This window comes from Oscarella lobularis, chromosome 13 (assembly GCF_947507565.1).
Source record: "Oscarella lobularis chromosome 13, ooOscLobu1.1, whole genome shotgun sequence".
Classification (NCBI taxonomy): Eukaryota; Metazoa; Porifera; class Homoscleromorpha; order Homosclerophorida; family Oscarellidae; genus Oscarella; species Oscarella lobularis.
The window spans coordinates 1,606,347-1,624,861 of NC_089187.1; the positions used below are offsets into that span (position 1 = coordinate 1,606,347).

General features: G+C 50.8%; 1 protein-coding gene across 1 annotated transcript; it reads right to left on the reverse strand.

The window, feature by feature from the left end:
- Nucleotides 1-368: 368 nt before the first annotated feature.
- Nucleotides 369-2,178, reverse strand: LOC136194877 (uncharacterized). Its single transcript, XM_065984126.1, has 12 exons — nucleotides 2,152-2,178; nucleotides 1,991-2,115; nucleotides 1,830-1,928; nucleotides 1,659-1,768; nucleotides 1,513-1,600; nucleotides 1,361-1,457; nucleotides 1,211-1,302; nucleotides 1,070-1,153; nucleotides 859-1,011; nucleotides 701-809; nucleotides 546-649; nucleotides 369-483 (listed from the first exon to the last, which is right to left on the reverse strand). The coding sequence occupies exons 1-12, from the start codon at nucleotides 2,176-2,178 to the stop codon at nucleotides 369-371; spliced, it is 1,203 nt and encodes a 400-aa protein (XP_065840198.1).
- Nucleotides 2,179-18,515: the final 16,337 nt, after the last annotated feature.

Sequence of the window (18,515 nt, forward strand, 5' to 3'; positions counted from 1 at the left end):
TTTGTTTCAAAACTAATTGCCTTTTCGTAAATTGCTACTGGGGCGGTTCCTGTGAACGACAGTTTTTTGAAGGGAGCCGAAGAAGTGACGAATGTAACGTTAGTTCGCTGCAGGAGACCTTGATCCACTCTAAGATAGTCTGAAGCTTGATTTTCTAAGTGTCCAAAAAGAAGGAGAGAAGCCCCAGCTAAGTTGGGACTGTCCACGTCGTTAACGATCAGATCGCGGGGGAAAACGCCCGTCCCTTTGGGAGAGCTCGTGTAGATTCGCCTGCGCACTAGATGAATTGAATTCGATGCGTAGCTTTCGCGATCGCCACCAAATCGTACGATTGGACGATCGTTCACTCCGATAACGTTTACCTTTAATTAATTGTTAAAATAATAATGAGCAACGAGTTGTTGAACTTTGAATAGAGGGCTAACTTCAATAATGACGATGTCGCTGACAGCTTCTTGGTCTTCTACTGCCATCGCTACAAGCCTATGGAAATAGTTACGCTAGGAGATTGGTTCTCAGTTACTAGGAATGACTTCGAAATGTACCGTTTGTGAGAAGGAACCAATGCAGGTGAGGACAGCTGATTGTAAAACTGGACGGAGACGAGAGCACGACTGTAAACGTTTCGAGTGTTCTTTCCCTCAATCGTCTGAAAAATAAGATTCGAAAGAGTACGTGAAGAATACACTTGTAGACCAACCAAAGTTCTCCGAGAACCATTGTATTTCGCCGTAAGACCAGACGGAAAAATCGTGGCGTTGTACCAAAGGAAACTGTCCAAGTCCTTTGAATCAAGGGCCACAGTAGCTCTAAACAGTTTTGAATGCTATTCTATTTGTTACAAGAAAAAAAAATTACTTCGTAATGAAATCTCCTTCGTCCTCGTCAAAAATTTGCACTTGATTTGTCAAGCTGACAAAATCCTGGCCCTCCTCAAAGGACACTTTTCCTGCTTTCTCACCACCGTTGATCAGAATGAAGGGGTTGTCGTTCACGTTAGTAATGACGATTCTGTATGCACGAAAAGACTTCTATAACAAAATTTATAATGTCACAAAATCGCACTTACTTTGCCAGGGCAGTAGACGTGTGAACTCCATCGCTCACGACAAAGGTTACGCTTCGATTAAGGGGCCTCCTTGGCTCCTTGGCCCTGAAAAGAAATCGTTCCTAGGAGCAACTAAGTGTACAGAGAAAAAAAACGACGTACCAGTTTAAGTAGGAAACGTTATTGAGAAGGTCTCTGTAAACTTCCGTCGAAGCGTTGCCTTTCAGGAAGTAAGTGCCGTTGAAATTGAAGTACTTGGATTAAGAACGCGTCAGTAAACTCCGACGAAACTTTACCAATTAAAATGCTTACAGATACATTGATTCCATCATAAGACTTCTTAATAAAAAGGCGTTCTTCGCCGCACTGGAGGCAAGATAGAATTATTCTTGCCCATTGAATAGGATAGCTAAACGTGAGCGTCAGACTTAAAGTTTTAAGCGCCCTGTTTATACAACTCGTACAAGACGTGATCTGGATCAGTTAGAGAAAGAAATCCATTAGTTATATTCACCGCTTCGGCGGAATTTTCTGTGAAATGCGCAAGTTGCTCTGTTTAGCACGTGATAAGATAAGTAAGCATTAGATACTGGTACAGTCTCCCACTTACGAGACACTTTCAGTGTTGGTGCGTGGCTATTTGTTCCAACGAACGTAACCTGGATACTTACTGTAGGCGACTTTGCCCCATTTCTGTCTGTGACCACCATATGCATGATCCTATGATTCAACAGCAATTTCGTCAGACTTTTGTTTAATTAAATGTATATAAGTCTCATACCTTGGCAAATAATCTGGCATCCCGTGATGTTTATAAGCAACTAGCAGAATAACGTCTTTCAAGTTAACAGGCAACTTTCGCTCTATAAGTAGCCTCGTGCTAACAAATAATAAAAACACATCAAATTCCCTTTCGAGTGCTCCAGAAGAAAACAGCTTTACTTGGATTTGTTTGCGTGAACGGTTACGCTCGAAAGTATAGCATTGGCTTCATGTACCGTGAATCGTTTGAGCACCTCAACGGCTTCTCCCCAAGCAAGCAGAACCTGTATTGCCGATTGAATTGCCTGTAAGATACACTAGGAACTAAAATTCTAACTAACCTCTTCACTTTCACTCGAACCAGGCATCGTGAATTCAATATACTTCCAATCCTGTAAAACGGAAATATACATTACAAAATAAGACGAAATCCCCCCAAACCTTGCTTCCAATATGGCCTTGATCAACCACTTTCGGCTCGGCTATAAACACGTAATCTGATATTCTCGAATACCAAATGAAGTGATCGAGCATAGATTTCGCTTTGCCATTCACATTCACTGCGTAGTGACGACACTTCGTCCTCTCGCCCATGTTATTGTCACAGTCAAAAAATTCCTCCAAGACGCATTGACCTCCGCATCCGTCCAAATCATCATTGTTGCCGTCGTCGCAAGATTCGCCAGGTTCGCGAACTCCGTTTCCACACGAACTGCACTGGCCGGCATGGCACAGCAATTCTGTTAAAAAAAATTAGACCTACGTAAATTCAAGTATAGACTCGTACCTTTTTCACATGTCTTTCCTGCAAAGCCGAAACGGCAAATGTGAACTGTAAGAGACGTTTCTCGGGGCGGATTTCCTCGATCCATCGCTACGAAAGAAAGAAGAACATACCGCCTCTCACTCTGCCGCCACCACCACGACGTTTTCAAAGCAACAACGCCAGATATTTCATCAACGAAAAAATGCGAGTTGTTTTCGTCCAGCTCCTTATTGAAATATCTTATTTCCCCATTCGGTCCGTCATCTGGATCGGTCGCTCGAATTCTTCCAATAATGGTACCTTTTATCGCTCCCTCTGCAAGAGCGCCTTCACTGTACCATCCACCGTCAAGAAACTGCGGCGCATTGTCGTTTACATCCAGAATGTCCACGAGAACGCTAACGCTTGTAGAACGACTCGCAAATCGACTTCTCTGTCGCCGATGCTCACTGATGGCGATCGTGAGAGTGACAGAAGAGCTCGACTCCCTGTCTATATCGCCTGATACTAAAAGATCACCCGCGTCTTTGTCCACGCGAAACCAGCCTGCGTCGTTTCCCGAGATAATCGCGTGACGAAACGCCTGAGTGGTAAACTTATCCCAGTCGTCTTTTTCGGACGTGATACGAGCCACGCGATATCCGAGCGAGGCATTTTCCGCCACACTAAACCGAAGAGGCTCCTCGTATCCGCAGTGAAATCCCCACGCACCGGACGGACACGAACACTTGTACATTCCTAATAAATCAATGCAGGTCGATCCATCGACACAGAGATGGCCATCGCATTCGTCCGCTTCCTTTTCGCAACGTCTTCCGCCCCGACCAAATGAACACCAGCAATCGAAAGTTTTATTTTGCTGCCGGCACAGCGCCGATTCGTCGAGAAAGCAAGGATTGTTGGGCCGTCTCGGCGGAATGCAGTCGCACGCGTCGCCACGACCGTCGGAATCGAAGTCGTTCTGATCGGGGTTGGGATCGAGCAAACAGTTGTCGGTTAAATCAGGATTGCCATCGCCGTCCTTGTCACCTAAAAATTAAAAAAATCAATAGATCGACGTGTTGTGAATATCAAATAATTTACAAACCAAGGCAGTAGCTGCCGTCAATGGAACCCGGTTGTTTCGTAGTCGTTTTGGAAGGACATCTATCGCAGGAAATCATTCCTGGCTGACTCTGAAACGTTCCTCTCGAACAAGGAGTGCATTCTTCTAATCCATCGCTTTTTGAAAAGTGTCCTGGACGGCAAGGTTCTGTAAAAAGACAAGAGGAACTAAATTTCTTAATCAAACGGAATTTAAAAATCTCACTTTTACAATTATTGGCTGAAAAGGCACCCTTTTTGACGACGAATGTCCCAGGAGGACATTTAACGCACGTTTTCGAGCCAAACGAAGATTGGTAGGTGTTTTCTTCGCATGGCTTACACGGAAGATGACCCGAGCTGGAGTAAGTTCCAGGCGGGCAAGTGAAATCGTACTTCACTTTCACGTCAATGCGCATTGCGCCGTGGAGCTTACGGTCACCCGAGTCTTCCGCCGAAACATCAACATGGCAAGACAACGAGGATTCCTTTAGGCGGTCGTACAACGCACCGAAGAAGAAAATTGTCCCATTATTTGCGTCGATGCGCAAAAAAGCGCAACTCCCGCCCGTTATTTTGTAGCGCACGAGACCGTTCAATCCGAGATCTGGATCGCGAGCAGACGCCTGATAAACTGAGTCAAAATCCTTAATGACGCCGGCGTCGTCAATCACAGCCAGAGCTCTGGCCGCGGGAAAAGCGGGAGCGTGATGATTCTTAGGAATGATTCGGATTTCATACGAAGTATGATTTCCGAGTCGAGATTTGTTTCTCGCTTCCGTTAAAACGACTTCGTAAACTTTCTCAACCTGAGAAGAAGAATCAGCAACAGTTCGAATTTTAATGTTTGACGTCGTCTCGTTTTCACTAAAACGAATGGCAAAGCTATCAGGCAGTTTGAGGTTGCTATTTCCAGGCTGAACAGACGATCTATAGGCTGGGATTCTTTGTCTAATCGTCCAAAACGCCGTAACGCAACCGTGAAGTCCCCGCGAACGTCGTACGGGTATATTGATAGTATCCTCGTCTTCCTCAAAGGAAACAGTCCCACTTGATCCGAAGTCAATAACGCCGTACGGAGAGTCGTTCTCTTCAACTAATACTTGGAATTTCGAGTTTACTCCGGGAACGGCGTGGGGCGACGCAGAGTAAATGACAATATTGTACGTCGTATTCAGCTCGGGAATATCGTCATCGACTACGGTAAAATCAATCAGAGTCGGCTCCTTTCCGAAGATTTGCCAGACGTCTCGAGACGTTTCTATTTGACCACTTACCACGTTACCATTCTGGTCTTCGATTCTCGTTCTAAACGTTACCGGTAGGTTTTTGTATCTGGGGTGGGAGCGGAAGCGACCGACCGAGAGAAAGACAGTCTTGGTCTTCTCCGATAGAATAATTGGTTGACTAGGTTGCTGCAAGAATTGGACGACACCGTACGGGAATCGGTTGGAAGCGAAAAGCGTTATAGACGTCACATCTTGTCCCGTTTTAACACTTGGATGACTTTGGCCCGCGAAAATTCGAAACTTTGCACTGGCAAAAGTGGCACCCTTCGCCGATCTAACGCCGAGACGGACAACACGAACACTTTCCATCTTGTCAAAGAAAATAACGCCCCTCCGAGGAAGGGACGAGAAGAAGCCTTGGGTAGGGATCAATTCCCAATGCAAAGGCATTCCACTCGCTCTTCCCCGCGTTCGCAGCACGGGAATGGTCAGACTGTTTTGACCGATTTCGCCGTACGCGTTAGCGTTGCTCACAGCAAACGCATGATCGCCGCTGAAATTGTAGTAAAGTACCGCTTGAACGCCGTCTTTCACTAGGCCTTTTGTTTCTACTGAGATGGTTGTTTCTTCGTTCGTATTTTCAACCGTTTGGTCTAAAAATTCCCAGCCGCCGTTCTTCCAGAAATAGACCCAAACCAAAACGGGGCTTTCGTTTTGCCTTGCAAAATCGGCTGTATTGACACTCACGCGGAACATCGGAGATGGGCTAGTTTCGATCCACGTCGACGACACCAGCAAATACGCCGAGAAATCGGCGTAAGTTAGCTAAAATATGGAAGTTACTTTTTCATTCAGACTTATGTTTAGGTTAGCGTTATCTTACTCCCGGAGGTGGTTTCTGAGACGGGTCAATAACACCAGACGGAAGAGAAGAACCTTCAAATATTAATTCAAACACTTCCACGTCTGTTCCGTCGGAAAAGGCATTTGCCGAAATTTCAAGAACACCCGTCGTCCGACCGGGACCCCCTTCTTCCCGCGGCTCCGTCTTCTCAGGCGGCGGAAAAGGTGGCTGTTGGAGATTAATACTGATGTCGTTCGTATACAAAGACACAGGCAAACCGTCGTCGATAACGGCCGCATTTTTGTCGCTGATTACGACGCCGTCGCTCGACCTACTCGAAGTCAGTTGAGCACCGTTTGTGACGACAAGCTCCACGTGATAACTTTGGTCATATGTCAGCGTCACATTATTGAATCATAGATAGAGGAGAAGGGGGGATTGGAAGCTCCCGTCGTCACGTGACAAGTGCTTGACTCTAGGCGCGACTCATTCTAGATGGAGGTAGTTAGGGATGCTTTTCGCGGTCTTCTTCAGTCGGAAATCAGTTCAACTTTGTCGCCTCGCCATCAGCAGGTGCAGAAGGATCTTCGATTTCTTCTCGCATCGTCTGAGAGCGAAGTCTTCGAATTATTCGCCGAGAAGCTTACAGGCGAACTTGCTCAACGTCTCCCTGCTCTAAAAAAAGGATCAAGACAGTCTTCGATTTGCGAGCAAGCTCAAGTAGCCTTTTATAAGTCCTCTTTGGCGGAGCTGAGCGATTCGTGGGCGTGCCTATACTTCTCTCTTGGCTTACCCTTCAGCGATCCTCTCTTGTCGCAATGTGTAAACAGGCGGATATTTGAGAGCCTGCTTCAACTTCACATCCAGCATCTGATCACTTCAAGCGGAAGCAATGCCAGCAGGATGGAAGAGAAGGAGATGGAGCACCAGCAAGAGCCACTGAAACGACCTGTCCTCTCCGTAGATGAAGAGAACGCTCTACGATTTGCTTGTGGATTTATTCCCTTCAAGCTCATTGGGAAGCACGCAAAGAAAAAGGATGCCAAGAGCCAATGTATTGTTCGATGTCTTAAAGCTCTTAGTCAGAAAAGTGACAGTGAGTTATTGGTTGAGGAGGCAGAAGATTATGAATGCTACACAACTGTGTGGCTTCAGAAGATAAACAAAGGAGGGCTTTTTCAAGTCAATGACGCAGCCTACAACCTATTTCGGAGCGTGGAGGAAGTCGTACGAACACGTCTTCCTAGGCGAGTGATGGGCGGCGATGAGGTCGACGTTGTTAGCAGTGTCTGCGACAACGAGGAAGTCAATCGGCAGTGGGAAAGCTTGTCAGCGCATTTCGACGATCCAAATCAGCGATCCGTCCTTTTGAGAGAAATCGTCCAGCTGTGGGTTAACGCCAGAGGGTTTTCCCTAGCAGCATCGTGGCTTGAGCAATATAAAGCGGCTAAACACTGTCTACTACAAAAGACTTCTTATTCGACACCTTGCTGTATTCTCTTTTCGACGCGTCAGAGAAAGACGTCGCGGCATTGCCTAGAAGAATAGCATTCTATTATCAAGTACTGTAGTCGAAATGCTGCGGGTTCTATGCAAAGGCGCTCCCCCATGCACAAAAGGAAGTCTCTGTGTTTGGCACGCGATTGTGCAGCTGCCCGATGGCTTAGCACCAAACTCGGCTGTTTCTGCTATACAAAAAAGACCACACTTTTAGTTGCAATAGCCTGCAAGCAGCTGCAAACTAGCATTCGCTCGTAATCGGTACGATAACGCGAGTGGCGGAGAGTTGCGAAATCGCTGCAAACTAGGGACGGAGCTCTCGCTACGGTCTAACCACATTCATTGTGCTTTTCTATATCATTTTCAAACCCTACTCGACACAAGAGATCGGTAGAAAGTCGTTAGGAAAGCCAGTCGCTGGTACGAAACGGTATCGGCGCTAAATTCGCGTAGTCGCTCAGTAACGCCGTATTTTATTACACTAACATACTTTCTCACGCAAATCCAAACACAAATTAACGCAGAAAAAGTGCTTTTGAGTCAGCGTGGGGCTGATTTCCGCGCCTTCACGACGATTATCCGGGACAAAAGTGAGTCACGCATGGGGTCAGAGAAGTCTGCATAAAAAAGTCACGTGACGACGGGAGCTTCCAATCCCCCCTTCTCCTCTATCTATGATTGAATATCCACTCGGTCTGATTACCGGCGGCGGCGCGGAAATTTCCCGGAACGACGACGACGTTGTACTCATATATGCCGCTCTCAAAGTCGTCGGCAGCCCAGTTCGCCTTGAGATACGTCGTCGCCATTTGAAAATCCAAGTCAACTGATCCGCTGTCGCCTTCGCGCACGAAACCGATCACAGGTGGCGTCAAGTCGATCAGAAGGCCAAGAGACGAGTTGGACGAATTGCGAAGGGCCCAATTAACGGCGACGACCGTGGAGAAATAAGTCACTCCGTCGACAAACTTTCCAATGCACGCGTCACAGACGACTTGAGTGACGTTGCCGGCGACTTCTTTCATGGGCGACATGTCGCACTCGCCCGGCGACGACCCGACGCACCAAAGATACGCCATAATTTCGGACTCTGTGTCGTAGAAACTGCTCCAGCTCACGACGAGGACATAATCGGTCGAGCCGGCGTACACGATGTCCGACTGATTATCGCCGTTGTGAACGAGACCAACGACGGGCGGCGTAAAATCTACGACAATTCGTTGAGATGAGACGGTCGTCTCTTTGTCGGCTTCGTTCGTAGCGGCCACTTCGATCGTGTACTTGGCGCCGCTTTCGAGATCAAGACGCGGCGATACAACGTCGATCGTCGCCTGATGGACAAAAAAACAATGAGTTTCAAAGCAGCGCGTGCAGTCGTCGTGACCACCGCCCGAGCTACGCTTGTTGTCGCACGGATAGCATTCGAGCACGAAGGAATCGACGCTCTTGCGATTTCGCTCGTTGCCTGCGTTGCAATAGGCGGCGAGATGCATACGCAGATGATCATCGTTAGCGTCCGGCGAGCCAAAGGCGATCATTTCGTCCTTGATGCTAACCGTATGGGGAAGATAGTCGGATGTCAGTTCAACGCCGCCTATTTGCTGACAGCCTCCGACGTTTACGAATGAATTCTGAAATAGAGTGACGTAAAGGTGATTAGATCCGATGGTGAGCACTTGAGTGTCATTTGAAAAGGAATATTGGTCTACTTCCATGAAGTTGAGAAGAGGACTCTCTAGCTGAACGGTTTCGCAGATGAGCCCAAAGTCGAAGGAGTAAAACGCGATGCTTCGACTTCCGTGCAAGACAACAATCACGTTAGTCTTAGGAAGCAATTTCGCCGATAGAATATCTCCCAGATCGCGGTCGGCGATACTAGAACACTGGTCGTTCATTTGGCAATTGAACAAAGATAAAGTCGCACTATCTTTGAAGAGGACGTTGCCAAACTCGTCCGAGGACATTTCGAAGCCGCACGTGCTGGATTTAGTGACTAGCGTCTGCAAGAAAGTCCACGTCAATTCCAAGCCGTTACCCGAAGGGCTCATAACGCCAAATACCACATAGTCCTTGTCACCGCAGTGAACGTTAACCGCTGCACTCGCCCAGCTATTTTCCAAGGACACGACACTGCAAAACGTTCCGGTCGTCGCGCCGCTCAACAGCACCGATTGACAGACATTCTCGACCGTAACGTAACCTTTCATGCTCACGTCGAATTCTCCAGATGAGTCAACGAGAAGAAAACGATCGCTGTAAACTATCGCAACCGTTTCGTCACCCGAGACATAAAGGCGAGGCGCGTCGGTCGAAGTGGAGTTGGTCAAAAACGTCCGTTTCTGCGACGTGTCCGATATTTTCATGAACGCTAGGGAACGAGCGTCGGCGAGCGCCATTCGTCTTGAAGAAATCAATTTTGATGTCGATTTGACGTCAAAATTGAGGAGCTTGTAAGACATGTGAGGAGTGACGTAGGAGACGGGCAGCGCACCAATTTCGCGGCAGCAGGGCGAACGCGGCGAAACGAACTTGCCAATGTCCGTCGAATTCATTATTTCCACCATGACCGTGCTATTGTTTTCCGTCCCATTGCCCTGCGACGCATTCTCCCTCAAAACGGTGAATTCAAAGTGAGTCGAAGGCGTCAGAATATTCGACGAATCGTTCGACGAATAGTTCGACGGGCAGAGAACGCGTGCCGGCTCGTCGAGCTCGATAGTGCCCGAAAGCTGATAGAGATCGCGCGAGGCTCGACGTGAATCGACGGCGAAACACAAATCGTTCGGAACGTATCGGAACCCGTCCGAAGTCACCGTAACGGTGAGTCCCGCGCCGTTGTGCCCCATCACGGCGACCGTGTATCGATAGCCCGGCTTCATTCCGCCGTCTACGGCAATTGTGAAATTGTGAAACTCGGTTAAATTCACCATCGTCGCGACGACGACGCCTAGCGACCACGAATTCGTCGACTCGTCGAACGAGTGCTCGAAAACGGCGTAACTGTATCCAGCTATACCGCTTTCGGGATCGATGAAGCCGGTCCAGTATGCGGAAACGAGACTTTGCGTGGCAAAATAGTCTTTGTCGTTTCCGTCGTCAGGACGACCATCGTAAACGATTCCGCCAAGCGGTCTCGTTAAGTCGACCGTGACACCGTCGGATTGCACTTCGGTTTCGAGGCCGGCTCTGTTGATCGCCTTGACGATCGACACGACGTGCGTTCCCGACGGAAGTACGTGGCCGGAAGCAATGGCGTGCATCGATAGGCCAACGTTTCGCTCGCTGATATACGTCATATGGTAATACGTCATGTTGACATTCGCTTTCCACGTGTAATATTCGACGTCGCTTTCTTCGTCAACAAAATCTGTCCAGCTGACGGAAAAGACGGTGGGACTCGTCTGATAATTGATGTCCGCAAAATCGATGGCGTCGTAGACTTCGCCCGCAGAAGGAGGCGTTAGATCGATCAGTACCCCGTTTGAACGCGAAGGCACGCTCGTCAGATTAACGCGATTGACGGCATACACGGTCACGGTATATCTAGATCCGTGTAGCAAATGAACCCCGTAAAAGTCGACGTATAAATTCTTCGAATCGGCTCTTTGGCACCCCAAAGTTGTGTTTGCATTATCGTATCCGTAGCAGGCCTCATAATCTCGGATACCGCTTTGGGGATCCAAAAAGCCCATCCAATGAGCGGATAAATGCGTAGAGTTCGACTGAAAGTTCACGTCCTTTTCTACGCCTGTGCCATCGGCAACTTGACCCGTTTCGGGCATCGATCGATCGACAATGATGTGTGTTTTAGTCTTGACTTGCGAATGGAGTCCCACCAAATTGTAGGCGCGAACTTTGGCCTTATAGGGGAGCCCGACAACAAGACCGGTTCCTTCTAACGAAACGTCACTCAAGAGTCCAGTGCTGATGAAGTCCTCGGTCGTCTTTCCCAACTTTCCTGTTACCATGAGAGCAAAACTGTAGTGAGAAAGACTCGTTTCGTTCTCGTAGAATCCTACCCACGACAGCGCCAAACTGGCGACGTCCGAAAGATAACTTGGAGCCGGATGACCGGACAAAGTAAAGCGAGCCGAGCCGACTGTCGGCGGCGTCGTGTCCACGATATACCCATTGGAGTGCGCTGTCGTTGTCATTCCGGCGCTATTTGCACAGGCGACGCTAACGAAAACGTGCCAACCAGAGGGGATGGAGTGTCCAGTGGACGATGCTCGGGTAGAGAGTTCTATACCAGTCCGAGGAACGATGTTCGAATGGTACTTCCTACTTCCTGCCCACCACGAACAATTGCTAATCGGACTGAGATCGTCGAATTGATCCCAACTTGCCAAAACGGTGGAACTGCTGTTCGAATAGTCGATGTCCGGTCGCGTCGCGCCGTCCAAGACGGGGCCTGCGACGGGCGGCGTGACGTCGACGACGACGCCGCTCGAGCACACGGGACGGCTCAAACCGGCTCTGTTAACGGCGTAAACGGTCGCGAAATAGGTGCGACCGTGTTCGAGTTTAAGCCCCCCGACTGTCGTCTTCAGCGTGGCGTTGGACACATCGTGGCACGCGCGGACGTCGTGGCCGAAAGGGCTGCTTCCAATACAGTGAGAGTAGCGGCTTACCGACGACTCGGGATCGTAAAAATCGGACCAATGAAACGACATTCGCGACGTGGACGACTGATATTGCCTGTCCCGTGAGCCGTTGCCGTCAATAACCACGCCGCCTTCAGGCGGCGAATCGTCAAATACTGTGCATTGAGATCGAGCCGCCGAAGCAAGACCGGCTCCGTTCTTCACGCTAACTTCCGCGTAGTAGCACGCGCCCAGAGCAACGGCGAGACTCGTGCTAACAGACGTCGCGTTGCGGACGACGACGTTGGTTACTGCACATGAATGGTTTGCACAGAACGACCACGTCGTCGACTCGATGCCCGATTCTTTGTCGCCGTCAACGCTCCAGAAGAATGTAATCGTTCCCGTCCACGCTTCGTAGGGTCCGTAAACGTCGCCTCGTCTTCCAAGGCGAACGACATCGATCACAGGCGCCGTGTCGTCGACCGTAAAGCCGCTCGACGCAACAAGAAACGTCTCGCCAAATCGATTGGTGGCTTCTACCAAATTGTAGAAGACTTTGCCGGGCTCGAGACGAATTCCCGCCGCGAAAGCGCTCGTTCGACGTCCTACGTCAGCAAACGGCAAGACGTCGGCGTCGTGAGGCGTCGTGCCAACGCCCCAGCGATAATCGACGATACTACCGCTAAAACCGAACCAGTTCGACGACACAGAAGTCGTCGACGCCTGGTAAGACCGCCCAAACTGCTCGGATCCATCCACGACGGTGCGGCAGTCGCGGGGCGCCGTCGAATAAAATTTCAAAGAGCTGGAAATAAGGATCGACTCGAGTAAGACGCCGTTCGTCGCTGTTAGAGAGGCGTAGTAAGTTTCGTTTCGATCGAGACGAAGTCGTAGAGAAATTTCGGACGACGTCGTCGGCGTAACGGAAATCGTCTCGTCGCACGCTTTGGTTTGCGTTCGCAGGACGCAGAGACGCAGTGAATGCACGAAGCTCTCGCGATCGAGAATAGGCTCCCATTTGAGACTGACACTCATTCGTTGACTCGATTCCTCGGTGTTTTCGGCAACGAAGAGAAGTTTTCCTTTCGCTTCTGGTGGCGTCGAGTCGAAAACGACGCATTTGGATTCGCTTTGAGTTAAGAGGCCGGCATTATTGTGCGCTACGACGCGAGCAACGTAGCATCGGCCGTCTAAAAGACCGTCGATACCGTTCTTCGTCACTTCCGTAAACTTGCGCACGTTTTCCAAGGACACAGCGCACTCGTCGACGTCCTCGAGGCATAGAGACCATTCGTAAAAGTCAATACGGCTCTCATTGTCGTAGAAATCACTCCAGCGAACAACAAACGGGTCCAGAGAGCTGACGAGTTTTCCTCCCGCCACTTCGATTCGTCCAGCGACGGGAGCCGAGCGATCTACGACAATTTCATCCGACGACGCGTGCCCGACTAGACCGACGCTATTGATCGCCGTAACGGTGACGTAGCTTTTGTTTCCCGGCGTGAAAATGTTCGAATCGACGTCGTAGTAGAGCGTGAGCCCGACATAAGTCGAAGGTAAGATATCGCATTTGGATACGCTCCCACCGACGCATACGTAATACTCCACAATACTCGTCTCGTTGTCAATAAAAGAGTCCCAAGTGACGTGAAGGCTTCCGATGTCCGTGTAGTAGCGAAGGCCTATAGAGTAAACGCTGCCTTGATTCAAGACTACTGGCATGGTAACTTCGCTCTGTCCGACGACTTCGGTTTGATCGTCGCCTTCGACGGGAGGCGGCGATACGACGACGACGTATTGACTTACGCCGCTCTGGACGTCGCTAATAAGCCAGTTAGCGGAAATGTCAACTACCGTTGCCTGATACTCGGCATCGAGTCCAACGTCCAAGCCATCGTAGACGTAATTGACGGTAGGCGGACTAGTATCAACCAGAAACCCATCCGTCACGTACACCGAGCGAAGACCGACTTCATTGATCAGAACGAGAGCGGAATAGAACTTGATTCCGTCTGGAAGCACGATAGTGTTCGTGCTCCCTTCAAATGCGTACGCGTCGACGGACACAGCGAAAACGCTGTCGTCGTACCGATACACGCCCATAGTCCAACTCGCATTCACGATGCGAGTGACGTCCTCGAAGCAATTCCAGTTCACGGCGGCGAAGCGCGGCGTCGTCTCGAAGTCGACGTCGCCGTTTGGCCCGTCGCCGATATGCGAGCAAACTGGAGGCGTCGCGTCGATTTGTACACCGTCCGACGCAAACGTCGTCGTTAGTCCGGCAGAATTGACGACGCGAACGACGGCATAGTAGGTAGAACTCTGATTCAACGCGACATTTTGATATCTGCCCATCAGAAGATTTCCAAAGCTTTGGAACGGATAAGCGAACGCTTCCCCCGCTGAGTCGATCGCTATTCCTAGCAGGTATTCTTCGACTGCTGTTCCTTCGTCGTAGCATGGATCCCAGCGTGCGACAAATACGTCGCTCAGCGACGTGATATCCGCTTCGCCCGATTCCCCGTCGTAAACGCTTCCGGAGCAGATCGGCGGCGACGTTACGACGACAAATCCGTTCGAAGTGGAAACGGAGGAATAGCCGACGAAGTCAATCGCCTTCACATTACAAACGTAGACGTGCTTCCCGGACAGCAAGTCGAGATCCCTGATAATTGCCCTATCGGCAAGTCGCGACACGTTTACGTATGACATCGGATCGGCGGCTTCTTTTTCACTGACGCCGACGAGGAGTTCCGCGATTCCGGACTCGCAATCGTCGATCCACCGCCACAGGCACCACGCGGTCGTACCCGTCGTTTGGTAGTCGATGTCGTAAGTGTTCCAGCCGTCCTGAACGTATCCTTCGGACGGCGGTCGATAGTCAACTAAAAATCCGTCCGTCGTGAGGACAGTTCGAAGGCCGGCTGAGTTGGTGATTCGTACCGTCGCATAGTAGGAGTGGCCCAGGGACAGGCTAGACAAGCGATGATGAGTCGAGTTGGTGCCCGTGGGCGAGGTGAAGTCGAGCAAATCGGTTCCACCGCTATAAGAACCGATCGCCCAGTCTCGAGCGACAATTTCGGTCACGTCTTCGTGAGCGAACCAGCTCACACCCAACGCGACGTCGGGTTTTTCTAGATAGTCGATATCTCTCCTGTTCGGACCATCGTAGTCGTACTCAATCAGGTCTTCAAGGAAAGGATACGTCGTGTCTACCACGGTTCCGTTCGACGTCGCTTCGGTGCGTCGACCCGCAAAATTGTACGCTCTAACGACAAAACGATAAAACCCGCCTTGCCTACCGTGAATGACTCGTCCCATGGAATAGAAAGTCGGCGCCGCGTACTGCCACGACGCCATTTCGACGCCGTTCTTATCGATAACGCTCGTTTCGACGTAGCTAACGCCGCTTTCTTTGTCAAAAAACTCTAGATCGGCGCACGGTCTCTTGGGAGGCCGAAAGGGCTGATTGGGCGGCCAAAAATCGACCGTCTCGTACGACTGACAAACTTTAAAATTGCCGAACGCCGAGGTTCTTTCGGTCCACGCGTCGATGTCGACGCCGAAATTCTGACCGTCGTATAGCGCGCCTCCGCGCGGCGACGTGGCGTCGACAAGAACGCCATCGGTTTCGATTGTCGTGCTCAATCCGGCGGCATTTTGGGCTCGTACGACAACGCGATAAATCGCTCCGTTTTGCAAAGCGAGACGAGAAAAACAGACTGTTGACTTTAGCATCACGTCGAGCTCCTCTTGCACCATCGTGCCGTTGTAGCCGTAAACGGAAACGTAGTAGTTCTCAACAGGACTTTCCATATCGACGAAGGCGTTCTTCCATCGCGCGCAAATTTCCTCGTCCGACGCCTGAAAATCGACGTCGGGAGAGTGAACGTCGTTGTCGCCGTCGCCATCGCGCAAGTATATGGCCCCGACGCTGGGCGGCGTTTCGTCCACCAATATCCCATCCGACCAAAATGTTGTAATCAAACCGGCCTTATTCACCGCGCGTCCCGTCACGAAATACCGCGTAGCGTGCCAGAAGGGAAAAGGCGGAAATATCACCCGCGTCGTACCGTTCGGTCCGAAGCCGACGTCTTCAAACGGCAGCACGCGCGTGCCGCCTTTGTACGTTCCGATTGCCGCTTGAACGGCGGCGATTCCACTTTCGGGATCTCGACACGTCCACGACGCTCCGAAGTGAGTCAGATTCGCCGAAAAGTCGGCGTCGCCATCGACACCTGAATTTAGATCCTCGATTTCCGAACAGACGGGATTCGTTATGTCGACCATCATTCCGTCGGATAAATATTGACTACTCAGACCGGCTCGGTTAAACGCGACAACAACGGCGACGTACGTCTCCTTCGCCGTCAAAAGAAGACCGTCCTTGTACGCGAAGAAATGCTTGACGCGCTCGGCTTCGAATTTCCTGCGGCCGAACGAATCGGCGATGGTCCAATGAAAATAGTCCATTCCGCTTTCGACGTCGTAAATTCCCAACCAGCAGGCCTTAAAACTTTCCTGCGCAAGTTGGTAATCGTAGTCGGCGACGCAATCGTACGAACCGTCCTTGACGGGAGTGACGGAACTGTCGACGAGAGGTTTCGTGTGATCGATGAGGACGCCGTCGGTCGACGTAATTCCCTCGACGCTGACCGAATTGATTGTTCGCAAAGACACGTAATACGTCGTGTTGTGCTTCAAGACGAGATTGCTGTTCGTAAGATACTGCGTCTGGAGAATGTCCGTGAAGGGTTGAAGCTCTTCGCCGCCTTTTTTTGTTCCAATGGCCCACTTGGCCACCGCAACGTCCGACTCCTCATCAACAATATCGTCATACGTCGCTCGAATCGCGTTATAGCTGCAATCGTAGTCGATATCCAGCGTTTCGTTTCCGTCGCGAAATTTTACGACTTCAGCCGGTAACAGGTCGACTAAAAACGGTTCGGCGGTAACGGACGACGTCAGGCCGGCGGAATTGTGACACGTCACAGTGACAGCGACGTGAGATCCGTGCGACCAACGCATATCGCCGATCGTAGCCGTCTGCGCGTCCTGAACGTCTCGCTCGTCGACCAAGGCCACGACACCGCTCGTCGGTTTCGCCGTGACGGTGAAATGCAACCATTCGGATTCGGGATCGCCAAAGCCGACCATGTCGACGGTGAACGATTGAGCGTCGTTCTGCCTCGCCACGACAACGGCGACGCTCGTCTCGGGAGGAGTCACGTCCGGCGTAGCGAAACAAATCTCGGGAACGATAGTGAGTTCTTGGGTGGGACACGACCACGAGAAGAGAACCTGCCAGACGGTGAAGAGGGGACCCCATCCGAACGTGCACTCCCAGATTTTCCAACTCGGACATTGTATTGTCGGTCCCATGATGCCGAAGCCGACGCTCATTGTAACGGTGATTGGCTTGGTTATGACCTTGAAGTCAGCGCACGCTTTCAGCACGTCACCTCGAATGCCGACGTCGAGCGAGGGCACGAACGTCGTGTCCAAGAGGGTGATGTCGAGTCGAAGCGAAGCGGACGCAATGCCGATCGTAACGGTGACAGCGCCCGAGAGAGTCAGCGATCCGTGCGGCAGAAGACGCGCCGTCACCTGTTGGGAAATCGGACACAGTTCGGCCTCGTAATTGACGACGACTCGACCCGAGACGGCGAACTCGAGCGAGAGAATGATTCCCATATACTCGGCGACGACGATCCATTTCGAATCGCAGGTAGGATCGGCAAAGGGAAATTCGCACGTCTTATAGAATATCTTATCGACGTTGTAGATTTCGCCGCGACTCGTGTAACAATCCGACGACGCGTTCTCGTCCTCTTGTCGCTTCTTTCGTCGACGTCGCAAACTGCTGCTGTTATTGCCGAAACTGATGAGCTCCTCGTCGACGATCGCTTCGCCATCGACGACAAGAGACAATCGATTACTCGTCACGGCACTCGGATCGAACAAGTTTCGGAGAACCGGCACGGCTAGCGATATCGTACTGTCCTCCAAGTCGCCGCCGATCACTTCACGTTTCCTCTGTTCCGCTTGAGCGCCGCTATTGTGCGTGACGACGAGCGACTCGCCCTTTTCGATGAAACCGACGTCGACGGCGCCCGACGGCACGCGAACCGATCGATCCAGTTCCAAATTGACGCCGTACATGACTGAAATGCCGTTGAAACTCGTGTCCTCCGCGTACGGCGGCTCGATGAAGTCGAGCTTGCAGCTGAAACCCGGTTTCGCAACGCAACGCAAAATGGCAAAAAATTCGATGTTCTCCTGAACGAACGAGACGGCGCCGGCGACATTTTCGCCGATCGTCAAAATTTCGCTCGGTTTAACGACTTCAACAGGCAAGTCGCCGGGCTTGTATTTGCTCGACGTTTCGATCTGTCCACTAATATCGGTCGCATATCCGGCAATCCAACCTTTCTGACCGCTTGCGGCGTCGAAAACGTGATGCTTGGGCAGCGGATCGCCCGATAGCATGTTGCCCTTGCTGTCGAGAAAATCCGAAATCCACAGATAGCTTTCGTTCGCCGCGTAAAACATTCCCGTTCCAAACGAGTCGGTGAACACTTTCAGCGTCACTGTGACGTCTTTCGGCGCGCCGACCTCCGTCAGCGGCTCCAACGATTCCTTACGAATGCCGTAGAGAAGTCCGACTGTTCCGCCGTCGCCGACGGTGACGTTGTCA

Bases quoted from the DNA above. Each gene is read 5' to 3' on its own strand.
- LOC136194877 (XM_065984126.1), bottom strand. From the start codon at position 2,178: ATGCCTGGTTCGAGTGAAAGTGAAGAG. The intron at 1,154-1,210 runs GTACGTCGTTTT...ATTTCTTTTCAG, and splicing joins AACGTTTCCTACTTAAACTG to GGCCAAGGAGCCAAGGAGGC. The intron at 810-858 runs GTAATTTTTTTT...AAAACTGTTTAG, and splicing joins GAAGGAGATTTCATTACGAA to AGCTACTGTGGCCCTTGATT.